General features: G+C 55.9%; 1 protein-coding gene across 2 annotated transcripts in view; it reads left to right on the top strand.

The window, feature by feature from the left end:
• The first annotated feature begins 468 nt into the window (after window positions 1-468).
• Window positions 469-18,545, top strand: part of CAPN5 (calpain 5) — a 48,596-nt gene continuing 30,519 nt past the window's right edge. Inside the window, exons 1-2 of one of the 2 annotated variants that reach the window (XM_074335730.2) lie at window positions 469-594; window positions 14,182-14,425. In XM_074335730.2, the coding sequence (XP_074191831.1) occupies window positions 14,261-14,425 (165 nt within the window). In that variant the 5' untranslated portion in view covers window positions 469-594; window positions 14,182-14,260. Of the gene's footprint in view, window positions 595-770; window positions 982-14,181; window positions 14,426-18,545 lie in introns of those variants that run through there. The other variant, XM_019726415.3, reaches the window with a different exon arrangement.

The following is an 18,545-nucleotide window of genomic DNA, read 5'->3' as shown; positions in this document are numbered from 1 at the left end:
ACTGAGAGGTGGATGAAATCTTTAACCCAGACTGGGAGCACTGGAGGGGAAGATGAGTGGACCTGAGTTTCTCTGTCTGCGAAGCGGGCTGATACTGGCCTCCCGTGAGCGGATCAGAGCGCGTCCGCCCTGTGGTCCTAGAGCCGTGCAGAGGAAGCGCGCCGTCCCTGAGCCCCTACTGTGTGCCAGGAATGGTCATTTAAAAACCTGCTCAGTCTTATTCCCCACACATGCCCCTCCTGCTGCCGTCCTAGCACAGCAACGTAAATGATCAATATAGGCTTGGAGGCAGCTTTCTCCATCTGACAAGGGCTCTCTTCGCGCCTCCAGGGGTCGGGGACCCCTCACACGCCCCACCCCGAACCTTGAGATGGGAACGCCTCTTCAGGTCCTTTTCCCAGCCCCCGGCCTTGGCCCTTGCCGCACTCATCGTACAAAATGCATGTCCAAAGGTCGGTGGCCTGCACGCCTTCCGCGGGGCTTGCACGGAACCCTCCCGCACCTGCTGACCTGGACTCATACCCGGGAGAGGGCGCGGGGGGCGGGGGGCTCCCAGAGATATTTCACAGCCGACAGAGCGAGGCTGAGAGGAAGGTAAGCAGGGAAAACAAGGGCCTGATCGGGCCCAGAGGGGTAGGGCTGAGCCACGCCGGCCCCCAAATCCCGTCCTATTTCCCAACCAGAACTCCGCAGCCACCTCCCGGCCAGTTAGCCCCACAGAGCGGGGCCAGTTCGCATGCGCAGCGGTCCTGGCCCTCCCGCCCCATTGAAGACCACGCCTCTATCCCCAAATGGGTGGAGGCAGCGGGGCGGGGCGGGCTGCAGCCTGGGAGTCCCCTCTGGAGCACCCGCCCCAGGCCAGCCCCATCTGATCCTGGGCCGGAACCGGAGGCGGCTGCCCCGGGCCGTTCCAGCCTCCGATCCAGTGCCCGCGCTGTGCCTGCATCCCAGAGTCCAGCTCGACCCGCGGCGACACGGCAGGTAGGAGGCGCTGCGCAGAGGGAGGCGTGTGCGAGCGCGCGCGTGTTCATGTGTGTGTTTCAGGATGTGTGTGCGGGTGCAACGTGGGCCAGTGCGTGCCCTGTGAGCATAGATCAGTGTGTCTGGGGGTGCACATCCAGCAGGCCGGGGAGGAAGGGGGTGAGCGCTGGCCTTCAGCTTCGGGGCACCGGGCATGGAGCATCCGCCAGGGCCCCCGGGGTTCGTCCCCACCCAACCCACACCCCGCAGCAAGGGGCCTCCCTGACCCCCGATACTCCACACGCCTCTGACAGTTCTGAAGCAGATTTCCTAGTTCAGACTCTTCCGGGGTTAACCCCCGGGGCTTGACCTCCTCTTCCTCACAATTTCCCTTTCCCTTCCCTTTCCAGCCCTCCACCCATCAATTCCACAACCCCTCCTGGGTGCCCTCCCCGACTCCCATCCCGGGTCTTTGGAGGCTTAGGAAACCTGGCAAAGCAGATGCCCTTCCTGATCCTCCTCTCAGGCTGAATAGGGACCCTTTTCCTGGGCTAAGGGGCTTGGGTGTGGTTTGAGGAGTGGGGGGAGGGTTGGGGAGATCTGGGAGAGTGGGTCTTGGGCTTCTCTGATCCTGCCTTCGCCCTTCAGCGTTGGGGGTCTGGGGAGACCCGCCTGGGGTCCAGCGGTGAAGTAGGGCAGGATATCATTAACAGGTGCCAAGTTCTCTCCAGGCTTAATTTCACGTGGTGGGATTCTCCCCCAGACTCCATAAGGGTGAGGAGAGTGGCCACAGACGGGTGAAGCGAGCTACTCTCAGGGCTCCTGAGGCAGAATTTGAACCTGGTTCAGCCTGGCTCTCAAGCCACAATCTTTTCCCTGCACCTGCCATGGAGAGAGAGGTGCCAAGAGCAACTACTCCTAGGATTCTAGGGAGGGAGAAATCTGAGAGGATTTCCTGGAAGAAAGGGGTTTGAGGGTGGGGTACAGCCTAGCTTTTAGTGTGAGGCTTCCTGGGGGAACCGCTGTTCAGTTGCAAGGATTGACACCTCCCAGGGTCTTTGGGCCTGGTCCTTGCTCCAATCCCCAAAGTCTGGGGCAGTGGTGAGAGGCGTGGATGCTTTCCCTGGCAGAGGGACTGGGAGGGGTAGAGTGGGCTCAGCTGGGGTGCTTCAAGCCAGGCCAGTGCTCCGTGCCAGGGCAAAGAGGTGCTCTGGTGGGGTCATGCCCTGAGGAGCTGCTCTACTGTCTGGTGAGGTGGGTGGGTCAACAGATGAACCCTTGCCCACAGCCCTTGTTAGGAGCCAAGGTTGGGGTCAGTTCCTGCCTGGGAGCTGGGGGAGATTTCACTGCAGATACATGGGTGCTGGGTCTCCAAAGATGAAAAGTTCACCAAGCAGAAAAGAAAGGGCGGGGTCCTGCAGGCCCAGGGAATAGATGAGTAAAGGCCTGGAGGTGTGAAACTGAGTGATAGGATAGTCTGTGGGCAGGCGCATTAAACAGTCAGCTGTGCATCTGAGAAGGGTCATCTTTGGCTGTTGTAGTGGGTGGGTCGATGCAGAGAGCAGTGAGGAGGAGGCCAGAGCAGGGACAGCCCTCTTCCTCTCTCCCCTCCCCTCTCCCCTCCCCAGCTCCCCATTGGAGAGGATCTGATAGGGGTTCCCAGAACAGAAGTGAGGGTGAATGGGAGGTGCTAGGGGCTGCATAGGGTCCCAGCTTGGGGAATGGTGGGTCAGGGAGCCACATCTGAGATGGGGCCACCACTGGCGGTGGAGCAGGTCTGGGAGAAGTTGACAAGGTGGGGGCTGGACACAGTGGTTGCAAGGGGCCTATGGGCTTTGGGGGTGCCATCCAGGACACTGCTCCCAGACCAATGCGTCTCTGGCTACTTTTGGCCCTGCTTTCCCCATGGGCTCTCAGGACAACCCTGAAGCCCTGGTTCCTGAACAGGAGGGCCTCCTGGACCTCCAGTGGGCCCAGGGAAACCTCTCTGTGACCCTTCCTACCTGCAGGACCTCGGCCTTTAGGGTCATTGTGTCCAAGCTTCTTTCTTGCTGAGACTGGCTCTGCACATGACCTTGAGGCAGGGAACTTCCCTTTGAGTTTCAGTTTCCTCCTGTGTGAAATGGGAATAAATGCTGCCTAATGCAGGGTTTTGGGGAATGACGATTAAGTTAAATGGTGTTACCTGCCACAATGGGGCATGTGGGAGAACTTCCCTGCTGGTGCCCAGAGCAGACAAAGCCCACGCACTGGTACCCAGCTGACCATCACTGTCGGGGTGTGCCCAGGGATGGCCACAGGATCTTAAGGTCTGGGGCATGAAAAGCAGAGCGCCTGTAGGCCTGCTCTGCCTGCCTCTGCCCCGCCAGTCCCTGCCCTGTTACCCACCCTCCCCCTCACCGTGTAACTTCTGCCAGTCAGGTGAGATGGGACCTAACTGGTTTGTTACTAATAATAGTAACTAAGACACTGAAGTTTGGGTGACTGTTTTACATTGGAGCAATTCAAGGTGTAACTTTACCCTCACTCACTCTCTCACTTCCTTGAGCAGGACGGAGGAGTGAGGCCACATACCCACCCACACTGTTCTTTACAAACAATCGTAGTTCTCTATTGCTGCTGTGACAAATTAACACAAACCAAGTGACTTCAAACCACACAAACGTATTCTCTTACAGTTTCGGAGGTCACAAGTCTAAAATGCATCTTATGGGGCTAAAATCAAAGCGTGGGCAGGCTGGTTGCTTTTGGAGGCTCCAGGGGAGAAATCTGAGGCACAAAGACGGTTACTGGTTTGCCCTCCCTGGGCCTCAGTGTCCCCATCTGAGGGTGAGGATGTTGGAAGGACATTCTGAGGCTCTGATTCGTCCTCTGACGGGCGTGGGGAGAAGGAGGCATTGGCTTTCAAGGCTGCCATGGGCAGGCCCATGATGTGGTGCAGAGAAGTGCCCACAGCCTGGAAGTGCTACCAGCACACCACTTCCCCAGAGACGGGTTGCCATGCTAGGAGGTGGTGAGCTTCCTGGGACCTCCAAGGAAGAACCCCCAACCAGCCCCCCAGAGAATCCCTGGTCTGCATGCTGCAGACCCTGTCCAGTGTGGGTCTCTATTACAACCCCACGGCCAAGGCCAGGCCATATGGGGCCCTGCTTCTGTCAGGGGCCATTTCTACAGCCTGGTCTCTCTGCCTGCATCCTGGCCGCCTCTCTGTCCCATCTTCTTGTGAATCGTCCAGTAGCCCCACTCACACCTCCGCATACTCCTGAGTCTTAGCCTGGCTCTCATCATTGCTGTAACCCGGCTGTGGCAGTGTTTCTGTGCTCGTCACTTTTTCCAACTTCCCTCTCCTATATATTGCCCCCCAGTGTTGCCAAAATGGTTTCTTCCTCCTAGAATGTTCTGTCTTCCTCCAATCCATCTACTTCCATCTTTTGAAATCACAGTCTACCCTTTGAGATCCTGCTTAGATACCGCCTCCTGCATGCAGTCTCTCCTGCCCCGTCTGAATGAATCACTCCCCTTTCAGAGCAGATCTCTCAGGCTGGTACCAGGGTGGCTGTTCTCTCCTCTACCAGGCTGACCTTCAGGGCAGAGCCCTGTCTGACTCCTCGCTGCCCCCTTGTTCAGGCACAGAGCAGGTGTGAGTGAAGGTGTGCCAGGTAGAGCAGAGGTTTGACGTGGAGAGGCTCCAGGCTGTGTCCTGAATGCGCTTCTTCCCTCGGAGCCTCTGGACCTCATCTGTGCAGTGAAAACAGTACAGCTCATTTCTGAGGTTGTGCAGGGGCTTGACCTAGGAATCAAGCCTCAGTTTCCCAGTCTGAGAAATAGACCCCCTCTCGCCAGGTTTCCAACCTTGAGTCTTAGCGGCAGGCGGTGCTGGGGGCAGAGACTGCCCATGCAGGAAGCAGGAAAAGAGGCTGTCCTGGCGACAAACCCTGCAAAAGGAAAAGAGCAAGATGTGTCCCCCTCGCCACCATTCATTGGTGAGCACCTACAGGCCAGAGAGGGCAGGGGCTTGCCTGGGGTCACACAGCTCAGTGGAGCAGAGATGACTTCATGATCTGATCAAGTCACATTTTGTCTGGTTGTTTTCCCTGTGGGGGCGGCAGCATCTGCAGCTGAAGCTCCAGGTGTTCTCCTCCACCAGTAAGTTAGAGAACAGCCCCTGCTGGGGGCGCTCAGCTGCATCTACCCCACCTCTGCACCTTCTCGGCAGGATGTAGTGCTGGGCTGGCAGGCCCAGGGTAGGGTGACCACTGCCCTGGGTTTCTGGGGACATGGGACTTTCAGTGCCCACACCAGCCAGGCTACTCATCTTGCCTGAGACTGAGCCTTAGCTGCTCCAGCCCAGGGAAGCCCCAGCCTCCAAGAGCATGGCCAGGTTCCCAGCTTCTTCCTGTCCATGCCCTCCCTGGAGGACCCCTAACTGGAAGGCACTTTTGGAGGTTCATCTCCGAGGTACATTCCGTTTCCCCAGGCTTCCCGCCACCTCCCCAAAACCCTATGGCGGGACCCAAATCCCAGTGAAAAGCAGCTGTGGCACAGGGGCCTCAGCACTCAGCCAGGCCACACAGCGAGCTGGCCCGGAGGCTGGATTTTCCCTCAAAATGCTGCCAGAGGGATGTCGGTGCCTGAGGACCACCATCCCCCAGGACCAGAGAAAGGGCCTGCGCCCCAAACCCCTGGCCCTGCCTTTCAGTCCCTTTGTGTCTCCTGGCAGGTAGCAACTTATCAGGTTTATGTGCTAGAAAGATCACTGCAGCTGGGTGGAACTAGATTGGACACAGACAGATAAGGGGTGGGGAGTGAGAAGAAAGACAGGATTTCCCAGCCCCGGTGCCAGCCTGCCTGGCGTTGGCTGCACTGACTCACTGGGCCTGGCCCCTGGCTCTGCTGCCGGAGCCCAGAGCCCAGAACCCGCTGGCCCCAGCCCAGGTCTCCCTCCTCCCCCTCATCCTCCCCCGCCCTGCCATCCGTTCCTCAGTAACAATACATGGAGAAGATGGGGTCCTGGGAAACCAAAATGTACTCATAATAGGACAGAGATACCTGTTCAGCATGTTATTGAATTGTGGCTTGTGGGGCAAGAGGAGAATGGGATAAGAGGGAATGAATACATTGACAAAAACAAAAACACCCAAATAACCAGGAAGCCACCAGACTCCGCGGCTCTACCCTTTCCAGGCCCCCTTCCCTGGCATCAGGCCTTCCTGTGCCCGGGTCGCTGCCTCAGCCCCTTTGCTCAGCATCTGACCCTTCGTTTTGCCGCTCCACCCATTCCCTGGCTCCTCTGTCCTCAGAGCCCTGCAGAGCTGGTCTTGCCAGCTTCCCCCAATCAAAGCTCTGCACCCTGGCTTTCTGGCTGTTTCTCGGTGCCCTCCCGCCTTCCCTCCACCCGAAGCGCATGCTGCCTGCTCTTCACTGATGATTCCGGCCTCGCCTTCAGGCCCTGCTCAGCTTCCGTCTTGAACAGCCACCACCATGCTTCCCACTTCTACAGCGCTTCCTGCAACACGCCTTCCTCCTGGGAGCATTGACCGCTTTGGTTTAGTTCTTAGTCCGGTCCATGACTCTGTGCCCCGTCCTCTCCTGGGACTGCCTTGTGGAACTGACCCCGTCAGCTCAGAGCCAGCCCAGAATGGGTATCAGTGAAGATGTGCATGTTGTTAATAGACCATGTCCCTTGAATTATAAGACACAGCTCTTCAGCCCTGCCCTTATTATGTGGCAAAGGGGAGGGGGCGCTGTTCCCTGGAGTGGGGTGTAGTGGGAGGTTGAGGAAGGGAGGGGAGGGAGATGAGGGGCTTTATTGCCAGGCTAATGGGTGTGGGGTGTCATTGGCTCCTTCCCCTGGGACTGGATGATACCCACTCTGCTGGTTCCGTGCTGTACAACGGGCACCCACCATGGCGTGTGGGGAACTGGGGCACAGAGGCGGGGTCCCCAGCAGGCCTTCCTTCGTTCTCCCTCTAACCCCCACCACCGGCTAGCCACAGATAGAGTTGGGTCTCCTGCCACACAACTCTAGACCCCATCTCCTCCCTATTCACACCTGAGCTCACCAATTCAAGTCCTTTGGCCTTCCTTCTGGTCTTTCTGCTCTAGTCTTGTCCTTTTCTAGTGCATTCTCCATGGGGCAGCCAGGTGGATCTCAAGTCCCTCCCCTGCCCTGCACCCTTCCCCAGCTCTCCATCACCTCAGGATGAGGCCTGATTCTTGTGGCCGGCATGCCAGGACCTCTGACTGGGGTCCTGTGCATCTCCCCACCTCGCCTCCACTCTGCGTTGGCTCAGTTCCTCTCCCTGAGCACCATGTTTGCCCTCAGGGCTGAGAATGTCTCCTGGGGATGGTCTCTGGCTGGCTGGCACCCCTTTCTCAGATGCAGAGGAAACTTTGGAGGTGTGTGCCCAGTTGGGGCATGAGGGCGCCACCTTCACCTTATGAGGCCCTCTCTTGGACTTGAACACTCCAAGTGTGAAAGCCACAGTGTTCTGAGATGGAGGAGGCTCACAGAAGGTCACACAGCCTGTACGCGTGACCAGCCCGGTGTCCTTCCCTCCAGGTATGTGGTGTCCAGCCTGACAGGGTTAGAGCTGCGAGGGGCTCAGAACTGGTAGGATCAGTCACTAGATTCAGCCAAACCCTCCGCCTACAGCCACTGCACTGGCTCTTTAAAACTTGTTATTGAAGCATAACTGACCTATAGAACTGCATAAATCTAGATGCACAGCTCAACGACCCCACCCACGTAGCCACCACCCAGACCAAGGAGCGGTATCACCAGAAGTCCTCTCATGCGCCTTCGAGCCACTACCCCCAGAGGCAGCCAGTCTCCTGCCTTCTGTTCACCATCGATGGGTTATGCCTGCTTTTCAGTTTTGTATAAATGGAATCGCAGTTTTGCTTTTCTTGTTTAATATTATGCTTGTGAGATCCGTTCATGGAATTTCGTTTAACAATAGTGTGTTCATTTTTGTTACTGTATCATATTCCGTTACAACAATGTGTTTATCCTTTCCTCTTTTGTTGCGCATTTGGGTTGTTTCTCATTTTCAGCTAAAACAAATACTGTGATAAAATTCTTGTACATGTTTTTGGTGAATATGTGCATGTGTTTCCGTTTGGAATATACTTAGGAGTAGAATCACTGAAGGACAGAGTGTGTGTTCAGCTTTAGTAGATATGATCAAATGATTTTGCAAAGTGGTTGTACCAACTTATACTCCCACCACCAATGGAGATCTGGGGGGGGGCAGGGAGGAAGGGAGGTAGGGGGAGAGAGAGAGAGAGAGAGAGAGAGAGAGAGAGAGAGAGAGAGAGAGAGAGAGAGAGAGAGAGAGAGAGAGAGAGATTTTCACTGTAGCCATTCTGGGGTGATATCTCATTGTGGTTTTAATTTGCATTTCCTCGATGATTAGTGAAGTCAAGCACTTTTTCTTTCCTTTAATTGGCCATTGGGACTTGCCCTTTATCTTACATTTTCTTCAAAAAGTTTTATTGTTTTATTTGTCAGACTGGCAATCTATGTGGACTTGTTTTTGTGTATAGCGGCAGGAAGGAGCCAAGGTGAAGCTTTTTCCATCCTGATAGCCAGTTGACCCAGCACCATTCACTGAAGAGACCGTCCTTTTTCCAACGCACTGTGGTGTTACCTGTGTCATAAATAAGGTGTCCTACCTGGGGCTTCTTTCTGGGCTTTCTGTTCTGTTCCATTGGGCTGTTTCTCTACGCTGTGCCAACCCCACATTGTGTCAATTACCAGAGCTTTGTGATAGGTCTTGTCAGCGCAAGTTCTCCAGCTGTTCTTCATCAAATGGCCCTGGCGGCTCACAGCCCTCTGTGTGCTGGCTCCATTGTCCACCTCTTAGAGGAGAGCCCCAAAGCTCAGAGAGCTCAGGTAACTTGCCCTTGCCACACAGCTCTTCCTCTGCAGCACCGTGCCTTCCCTGGCTTGGTGTAATGTTGTTTCCCCACCTACACCACCAGGAACTTAATAGTTTTCTTTAAATCAACTTCTTTTTTCCTTATTTCTTAAAGGAAACTGTGTGTTTACTATAAATGGAAAGTCAGCATTACTCTCCATAACTACAAGGTAACTGGTAGAATCTGAAAGATCAAGTAAAAGCAGCAGAAAAATCCATCTAGTTCTAACGAGGTGCTGTTGCTCTGAGTCTGAGGCCAGCTCTTCCCTTGTTAAGGAGATGGGCAAGGGCCGTGAGGGATTCAAGACTCACTGGACCAAACTGACTTCTCCTTGAGAAGAAAATGGCCAGGGAATAACTTTCTTGCCAACTGTTTTATTGCCATATCAGCGTACCCCCTCAGATGTTAACAGTTTTAACCTGGGGCCCTGCTTTGGGAAGCCTTGGTGTGATACTGAGTCTGGAAGCATGGGATCCAGCTCACCAGCCACAGATGTGGGGCACGTTCCTTGATACTCTCATCTACAAAATGGGGCTAAAACTCGCTCTCCTGTTTCTTCCTGGCTGTGGTGGCTACAGTGTCCAGGGAAGGCTCCCTGGTGTCAGTCCCCTCCTGCAGCTGGCTCAGCGTGGCCTGCTGCAAAATGAGCCCTTTCTCTGCCCCAGGCACAGCTGGCCTGTCCGCGCTCCCTCCAGCAGATCCAGAGAACAGCAGACGAGGTCACAGCCTTCTTGAAGGGGGTTCACACTGTTTCCAAGGCGAGTACAGAGACTCCAGTAAGGCAGGCCCACGGCAGATGCTACTTTCTTACTCTGCCGTCTTAGAGGCTAGAACCAGGTAGGGCTGATACCAGCTCCGAGGGATTAGTGACTTGCCCACGGACACACAACGCTGAGCGTGTGAGCGCTGCAGCTGACACTCTAACTTGGGTCTGACTGACCTGCTGGAAGCCTGTGTTCTCTGAGCTCCCTGCAAGCCCTCGTTCTGCCCCAGCTCAGCACCTCATGCTCAGTCCGTAGGGCCCCACTATGCCAGGCCGGGTCTAGATCACCTTATACTTCCTGCTGTGAACCTTTGCTTGAGCTGTTCCCTCTGCCTGGAAAGGTCTTATTCACCTAACGGACAGCCAACTTCTGGGGCCCGGCCTTTGTAATGGCTTCCTTGCATCCCTCTTGCTGGAACCTCGGAAATGACACATTTTTCATTTTGTCTTGTGTCTATCAGCCACACTAGATCATGAAGTTCCTTGGGGGCTGGCACCCTGAATTATTGTAACCCTCCTGGTCGGGGTCTGGAAACTTTATAGATGTACCAGACGTTGATATTGACACCCCAGGGACACAGTACATTGAATGTACAAACTGCTGTTCCATGCGGTGGTTCTCATTTGATCCTCCCAGAGGCCCTGGCACGTTATCTCTTCCTTCCAGACAAGGACCATGCAGACCAGAGAGCCAACATGGCCTGTTCAGGGTCACACAGCTTTGGGAGATGTTAGGAAACTACAGCCAAGTCTCCACAGGAGCTGGAGAAGGGCTGGGCCGCAGCAGAGTGCCAGGGCTGCAGCAGCACCTCCTGCTGGACAGCGGGGGTGTGGGCACTGGCTGGCACCCAGCCATCGGGAGGGGGAGGGAAGGCGAGAGGCCTGATCGACTGGAAGGGGCAGGCCCTGGCCTTCAGGAGAACTGAGAGCGGGCGAAGCTCTGATAGGGAAAGCTGATCCCCTTTGGGAGTCCCTGCCACTCATTGAGCCTGTTTTTCCCATCCCTGAAATAATTCCTCCTGTATCACCTACGTTGGTTCATTCAACACAAATTTACTTAATCAGTCCACTGATGTTGGACTCTGGGGTTACAGAGAGGAGCTGGATAGGCACCCTCCCCTGGAGGGGCATAGGCTGGGCGGGGGAGATGGACAAGTCATACAAAGATGGGGTACAGCGTAATGGCTGAGGCAGATGGAGGGGCAATGTCAGAGGCAGGGGGGAGGTACTTGGGCTGAGTCGTAAAGTATGCACGTGTGGCAGGACAGTGAGTGTGAAGACCCTGAGTAAACAGCTTTAGGGAACTATAAGGAGCTCACAGCACGGAAACTTTGGCCCAGGGTAGAGACTAGAAATGGGGTCGGGGGTGGGGGTGGGGTGAGACTGGCAGGGGTGGAGGGATGAGGGCAGGCTGAGGGGCAGCTGGGAAGCTCGGACTGTCCTGTTAGTGCCCAGCTCAAACACAAAGTAAAAACATTCAGACAGGCAGTGCAAGGGCCACAAGCTCAGGCCCAGACAAAGGAGGCCCAGCTTTCCGACTTCCATGGTTATGCCTGGAACTACAGGGAGAGAGCAAAGCTCAGAGGCTGGTGATTCTGTGACCCCGTGTGGTATTGACCCAGTGGATGAGTGGGAGGTGACCTTGGGGCAGACAGGTAGTCAGCATGAGGTACAGCTGGTGCAAAGGCCCAGGCCAGAAGAGCCTGGCATGAGTAGGCCAGGGTCAGCCTGGCTGGCAGGGGTGAGGCAGGAGAGATGGCTGAATAGGGTCAGACCCTCAGCCAACCAGGCCTGGCCTGGGTTCTCCCAGGCCCTGGCCCAGCTGAGATTTCCCCTCTCTGACCCCCACCTCCCTTCTATCCTCAGGAGCAAACCTTCCCAGCAATGTTGGCTGCTCTGTAGCCTGGAAGGCCGCCAGAACCCTCATTCTCCAGGAGCCTGGCTGTGTGACGTCAGCCCGCTTGTTCCCTCTTCCTGGGTCCTTTGGGTTCTCAACACTGGCATTGCTAGAGCTGATTTCTGGGCTCCTGCTTTCAGCTTCTTTGATCTAATTCTTGCAGCTTAAATTACTTCCTGAGAAGCCTTGCAGAAACTATGCTAATGACTCTCCTGGGTGGCTCTGTGCCAGAAGCCCAGGGGCTAGCTCCCAGGGCTTGGGCTCCCACTTCTCTTTCCCTCAGGCCTCCAAGGCAGGGCGGGGGGATGGAAGGGGGCAGGATCATTGGCTTTCCTGGGTAGAGGGATGGCCAAAGAGGTTAAGTGGCCAACCTGAGGTCACACAACACAGAGCAAGGGGCCCAAGTAGGATGTGGGGGCGAAAGGTGAAGTGACTGAGGGTTCAGGCAGAGGACATACCAGCTCTCAGCCGCTTGGCAGGCAAGCAGGGACAATGGGCCCTCCCTCTTCTCCCTGTTTTCCATTTGTGTTCCACACTTACCGCCCCTTCTTGCCAGCTTTCCTTCCTGCTTCTCCCTTCCCTGTGGAATCCCTTTTTCCTTCCTGGGAGGCTGGCTCCCCCAGAGTGCGTGTGGGGTGAGCCCTGCCCTGCCCGGTGTATTGTGGGATCTCCAGGCCAAGGAGGAGGCAAGCAAGTTGGAGAATGTGGCTTTGAGTCCAGATTGCCGTGGAACAGTGAGCAAGTTGCCTTCCCTCACTGAGCCGCAGTTTTCTTTTCTGAAAAATGGCAATAATGAAAGGCCTACCCAGCGCTGTTTGCAAATACCACACACAAACCTCTAGCCAGGTGACTGGTACATTGTAGGTGCCAGAGGAATGGAATCTGTCTCGGAAATGAGAGGTGGCTTGACCACTTCTCTTCTTGTCCCTCTTCCCTCTGGCCCGCTGAACAGTCTCCTTGGCCTTTGCCTAGTTATAATCATGTTGAGGCAACTTTGTTCCCACTGTGGAAATAAGAAATTGGGGCCTCAGAGAGCTTGAGTGACTTGTTTAAGGCCACACAGCAGGTGAGTGGTGCAGCTGGGACTGGCACCCACATCAGTCTTGCTCTCAAACTTGTTTGCCTCAGAAGCCAGCCTATCTTGCTTCGGTTGCCCTCAGCTGGGCTGGGAAGTTGGGAGCTGTGCCTCGGCAGGGTGGCAGTGTTGCTCTGGGCAGGCCCCAGGATGGGTAGACTCGGGGAGTATGGCACTCTGCCAGCAGCCCAGATGGAGTCTGAGATACGGGGTCATGGGTGGGCCTGTCAGTTGGGTGCCCGGCTGTCCAAGCATCTGTTAGGGCATCTGATATGTCGGGCCCTGCTGGCTGTTGCTCCTCACCCTGCCCTCCCTCCCAGAGGTTTTCTAGCCTGTCAGTTCAGTCTGTGTCCCTTGCATTTGGTCGGCATGTGGCTACAAGGTTCAGGGCACTGGGCTGGGCCCCAATGGACCCTTGGGAGCTGAAGGGAGGATGCTGGCATGTACAGTCACCTCCTGTGTCAGGCTCTGTGCCAGGGGCCGCATGTGCAAGAGGACCAAACCAAGTGGACCCTGCCATAAGGGGCTTCTGGTCCATGGGGTGCTTATGGTCCTGGTCCCTGGGCTGAGGAATCTGGGGAAGGTGTGTGGGGAGATGGGATGTTAAGTTTGGGATTGGTGTCTTTGAGGGGTCCATGGTCCTCCTCATAGCACGTGGGCTGGTTGGGGGACCAGAAGAGGGGTCCAGGCTGAACACAGGGGTCATCAGCAGTGGAGAGGTGAACAGACCACTGGGGACCTCCGTAGGGGAGGGAAGGTCAGAGACGGGGGAAGGGTCAGAACCAGCCCCAGATGCTCCTGAAGCCCCGGTGTTCAGGCCTGTGAGACACCGCTGTGAGGTCTGAGAGGCTCTGGGAGAGTCTGGCTGTGGAAACTGGGAGGCCACAAGGTAAGGAGTGTGTGTATGGGGGTGGGGGTTCCTCAGGGGAATTAGGTCATTGTGATTGAGGAGCAATTAAAGTGCTGCCTATGGAATTGGAGACATTTATCCTAGAAGTGCTGGAGGAAGGGGGAAAGAGAGAATGTAGATGATGGCTGGATGGGCCCCGGGTCAAGGTTTTTCCACACAGGACAGAATTGTGCCGTTCTAGACTGAGGCGTGATGATGGTCCAGACGGGAGACACTTGGAGACAGTGCTGCTGCTTTCCTGTGGGTGTGACACCGGCCAGGGAGCTGTGGGTCAGCCACACCACTAGTCTGATTCAGCTGAGCGGTCTAGGGAAGGCGGGTGAAACAAAGGAAATGGGGGCGGGGGCGGCCGGACAGCCCTGAGCCCTGTGTGGCTGTGCCCTTGGCCCATTGACTTTCAGGCCTGGTTTCCCCTCTACGCTTCAGAAGTGAGAGAATTCAGGCTGTGGAGTCAGGCCAGTTGGTTCCCATTCCTGCTCTGTGTGTACCAGCTGTGTGACCCTGGGTGGGTCTTCTCGGTCTCTGAGCCTCCACGCCTGGCCTGTGGGATGGGGATGAGGCTGCCCACTTCACAGGGAGAGTGCACATGGGGATCACGTGCCTCGGGGCCTCCAGCCCTCAGGAAGTGATGATCTCGCCTTCTATCCTCCCAGGTGCCGCCAGAGCTGCCCACACGCCCGCCCAGCCCTCCGCTGCCTTGTCTTAGCCTCTCCTCCAAGGGCAGCAGCCACCATGTTCTCGTGTGTGAAGCCCTACGGAGACCAGAGCTACTCAGCGCTGAAGCGGGCCTGTCTGCGCAGGAAGGTGCTCTTCGAGGACCCCAACTTCCCAGCCACTGCCGACTCGCTGTACTATGACGGCACCCCGGGCTCTGCCGTCAGGTGGAAGCGGCCCAAGGTCAGTGTGTGGTCTGAAATGGAGCTGAGGTGAGCCGGCCCAGACCCACCCAGTCTGCAGGGGCCAGTGGGGTGGCGGGGAGAGGTCATCCCAGGGCCCCAGGCGACAGTGAAAGTGGAGGGGCTGATGCTGGGCCCTCCTGCTGTGGGATTGATCTGGAAGGGGAACCAGGAGAACGGGCCTTCGTCTGTGGCCGGCACTGCCCAGCCAGGGCTCAGCCCCTCTCTAAGCCTCAGCTTCCTCATGGGGAAAACAGGCCCCTTTGCCCTCCCTACCCCCCTCTTCCCAGGATCGTTTTTTGGGGATAAAAAGGAGGTAGCTGTGGATGTGAACTTTTTTTGGTGCGAGGAATTTGCTTTGCTGATTATTATCATAACGATTTTGAAATAGGCATTTGCTGTAAATGAAAAGTACTTATGATGATGATTAATCCATAATAATAGCAGTAAAAAATAACAGCCTCCTAGGGTTGTTGTGAGCAGTGAAAGAGACGATGCTTGGAAAAGTCTGGCGTGGAGCCTAGCGCCCAGTACAGGCAGCGCTTACCCTCACTACTGAGAATGGTGAATTATGCAGCTTCTGGCTGGCAGGCTGCTCTCCTTGTCCTGGCCGTGGTCACTGAGGCTAGAATGTATTTAACGGAAGTGTTTGTCCTTGTGCTGTAATTTCATCTTCTTTAACCTCGATTCCTGAGTGTGAGGGTGGGTCCCCCTGGGGGCCTGGGTGACGGGGAGGTGGCTGGAGGTCAGCGCCCCAGGGCCCGCCCCAGTCTCCACGGCTGTGCTGGTGACACACTGAGGGCTGGTCACACAGGAGGGACATTGGTACAGGAGATTGTGCTCTGCTTGGGGCCGGGAGGAGACTCCCACTGCCCAATAATCAAAGAAGGCGTTTGGCAGGAAGCGCTGTGCAGGCAGAAGGCACAGTGTGAAGAAGACAAAGGCTTATTTGGGACATGGCAGTGTGGCTGGATCATAAAATATGTGGAAGGGAGTGAGGGGAAGAGGGAGCCAGGGTGGGCAGGGCTGGTGCTCTGGGATAGCAGGAGCCATCAAAGGTGAGGCTTTCAGCAGGGTGTGACAGGGACACGTTAGCATTTGTACAGTTCCCTCCGGCCCCTGGACATTTGGGGAAAATGAAATTTAGTTTTCTGTTCTTTTCCTATGATCTATGATCTCAAGTCCCTTCTAACTCAAAACATCCTGTGTATTTTCTTGGACTGAGTAAGGAAGAGAAACTGAGGCCAAGAGGAGAAGGCAGATGCCCAGATTGCCCAGCGAGCTGGCAGCAGAGCTGGGCTGGGACCCAGGAGTCCTGCCGCCCTCAGCCCCCTTCCCTGACATTAGATAAAGAGTCCCTGCAGCCTTTGACCTCAGCCCCTCAAGCCGCACTAGAATCTCTGGACCCTTTCTTCATTCTCTAGAACTCCCAGGAGTTTCCTGGCCAGGCCACAAGATTCCTGCCTCTTGGGCCCCCCCCCCCCCCCATGACTTCCTTTCTCTCTTTTGTCTAGTGGGTGGGGAATGAGGCCACACTCAAAGAGCCTTTGTGAAGCCTTGGATGCAAGTGGGTGGGAGAGAGACACTTGAGTTCACTGTCTTCCTCTCAGTCCACTGTCTCAATGCCCCTTCCTGACCCTCTCCTGCCCTCCTGCCATCACCCAGACATTTAAGATTCATGGCTTTGAAGGACGCTAGTGAAGCCTGGCTGGGGAAGTTTGGGCTTGGTGCCCTGAGAGGAAGAAATGCCAGGCTGGCCGGGCTCAGCATCCTCCTGCTGTGTGACCCTGGTAGAGTCACTTGCCCTCTCTGGGCCTCTTTCCTTGCCAATTCAGGAGTCCTGCCACACTACCCCCTCTTTCACTGACTTCCTCCCTGGGCTGGCTGCACGGCCCTTTCTAGACACTGAAAGGTGAAACAGAGCAGCTCCTGTCCTGGATGTGGAAGCCGGTGACCGATGGCATGTGGTGGTTGGTGTTGAGAGGGAGATGTCTGAGTGGGATGCAGGAGTGGCTGTGGGGGGTCAGTTCTGGGTTGGGGAGGCAGCTCAAGGCCAGGCATGGCTGGCTGAGGGGTGTACATTGAGGAGGTGAGACCCTGTGGACCAGGCTGTGACAGAGTGTGTCAGCAGTCCCTGCTGGGTGGTGGCAGGGCCAGTGTTCCTGGCAGGCTGTCACTCCACTGACAGGATGGGGTTTGGTGGAGCAGGACCTCAGGCTTGCCACAGTGGGTGGGGTGGGGCTGGCCCAGTGGGGTGACCACTAACTCCCAGCTGCTTGGCCCTTGGCCAGTGAGATGGAACTTTGGTCGGAGGCAGCTGTTTTTCTGTGGAGTTTCACTTCCTGGGTCCTGTGACCTGACTGTTTACAAACAGAGCAAAACGCCAACCTTCTCACAGCCCAGGGGAGGCCCTCCTTCACTCCCACCCACCTCCGCTCCTTCTCTCCAGGTTAGTCTGTACCAGAGTCGTGGCCTCCGTTCTTAGAGGAGCTCTCAGCCAGCCTCCCTGCTGACTGGCCTCTTTCTTCCAAAATGGAAAGAGGAGGCTGGTTTTTGAGCCAGATGGACTTGGCCTTACCTCATGGGAGGTGAGACCTTGAGCAAGTCATTTCCCCTCCTTGGGCCTCAGTTGCCTCATCTGTAAACAGAGAGAATAATTCTTGTCAATCATGGTTTCTGGAGATTGAAATGACTTCAGGCATCATGGTGTTAGACACATGGCAGGCAGATGACAGACTGGCTCCCCTCTTGCCCACCTGCCAACCCTCCACAGCTGGTCCTGCCTGGGAAGTCCCGCCTCTTATGGACTTTGCAGGTAGGACCAGGCCTCATGTTCCTCAGTCTCCATCCAGGACACCTGCCTTGGGTCCACACCCTCTTCCTCCCCTCAGGTTCCTTGTTCCTTCCAGTTCAGTAAACGTCTGCTGGCTTCCCCCACAGGCCTGGCGAGGGAGATAAGAGGAGAAGGGACTGTCAGTCAGGAAGGCCAGTGACTCAGGGGGAATCCTAGGTTATGGATGTAAAGGGGCCGGGGGTAGTGATGGAGGAATATTTTTCCTGTGATTCCCCAAATGATGTAGGTGATGTTGGATCTGCCGGCAGTTTCTGAGTGCGGGCCGGGATCGTGTCTCGTGAAGCTGAAGAATGGAAACACGGACCAGGGAGAGGCAAAAAGTTTTAAAAAGAGGATAGTTTATTAGAGGCAGGAGAAGAGGTTGCAGCTCCTGAGCGGGAGGGGATCCTGAATGGGGGGTGCCCCATGACTGAGGCAAAAGCTCTTACTTTTATACCTTCCCTTGCCTGCTTGGGGAAGGGGAGCTCTTTGAAGAAGGGAACTTGTTTGAAGAAGGGAACTGGCGCCTTCTAATGAAATTCGTCTACCAGGTTTGCTCTGCTTGCCCATCCTAAAGGAATTAGCAAAATTACCCACTCTTATCTATCAGATCTGCTCTATTTGTCCAAAAGGAATTTTACAATTAACCTCAAGGCCTTGTTACATTATGTCCTGGAGCGAAGGAGTGATTTCAAAACCTGGAGTTTTAGGATATGGCTGTCTTTTGTTTATTCCACCAGGGACCTCCCTGTCTACCTAGGGACATGCTGGCTAACCTGTATCAGTAGGGTGAAGCTTCCTCCCCTCAGGCCCAGGGCCTTAGTAGGGCCCCTTCTCATCCCTGAGGGGGCAGAGTGCCCCCCCATCCAGCACTCTGCTCCCCCACCCCCATGTCTGGAGGTGAGTCTGCAGATCCCTTGGTAGAACCAAGTAGGGCCGACAAACAGAACTCTCCCAAGGTGGCCTGCTGGTCCCCAGCCCTGTGCCGGGGCTCACGCTCATCTCACAGCACCTGGACGCCCATTCCTTGGCTGTGCTAAACAGCGGCCCCTTTATGCCATGAAACAAGCAATTTGCACTGAGGCCGGCCACCCACCTGGACCTCTGCCCTGCCCAGCAGTGATCCCCTGTGTGGCTTATACTCATAGGCGGTGAGACGGGGAGCATGTGAGAGGGAGGCAAATCTGTTGCAGGCAAATCTATAACCCCTGAGAACATGGCCCTTGTTTCCTGTCACAGGCAGACGTCCTGCTTCCTTCCTCAGCCTGTTGCCCCACTTGTCTGGTTG

This window comes from Rhinolophus sinicus, chromosome 14 (assembly GCF_057876585.1).
Source record: "Rhinolophus sinicus isolate RSI-liver-muscle chromosome 14, RSI-T2T, whole genome shotgun sequence".
In the NCBI taxonomy this organism is placed as follows: Eukaryota; Metazoa; Chordata; class Mammalia; order Chiroptera; family Rhinolophidae; genus Rhinolophus; species Rhinolophus sinicus.
Note: the sequence above shows the minus strand (reverse complement) of the source record. Positions and strands in the feature narration are given on the sequence as shown.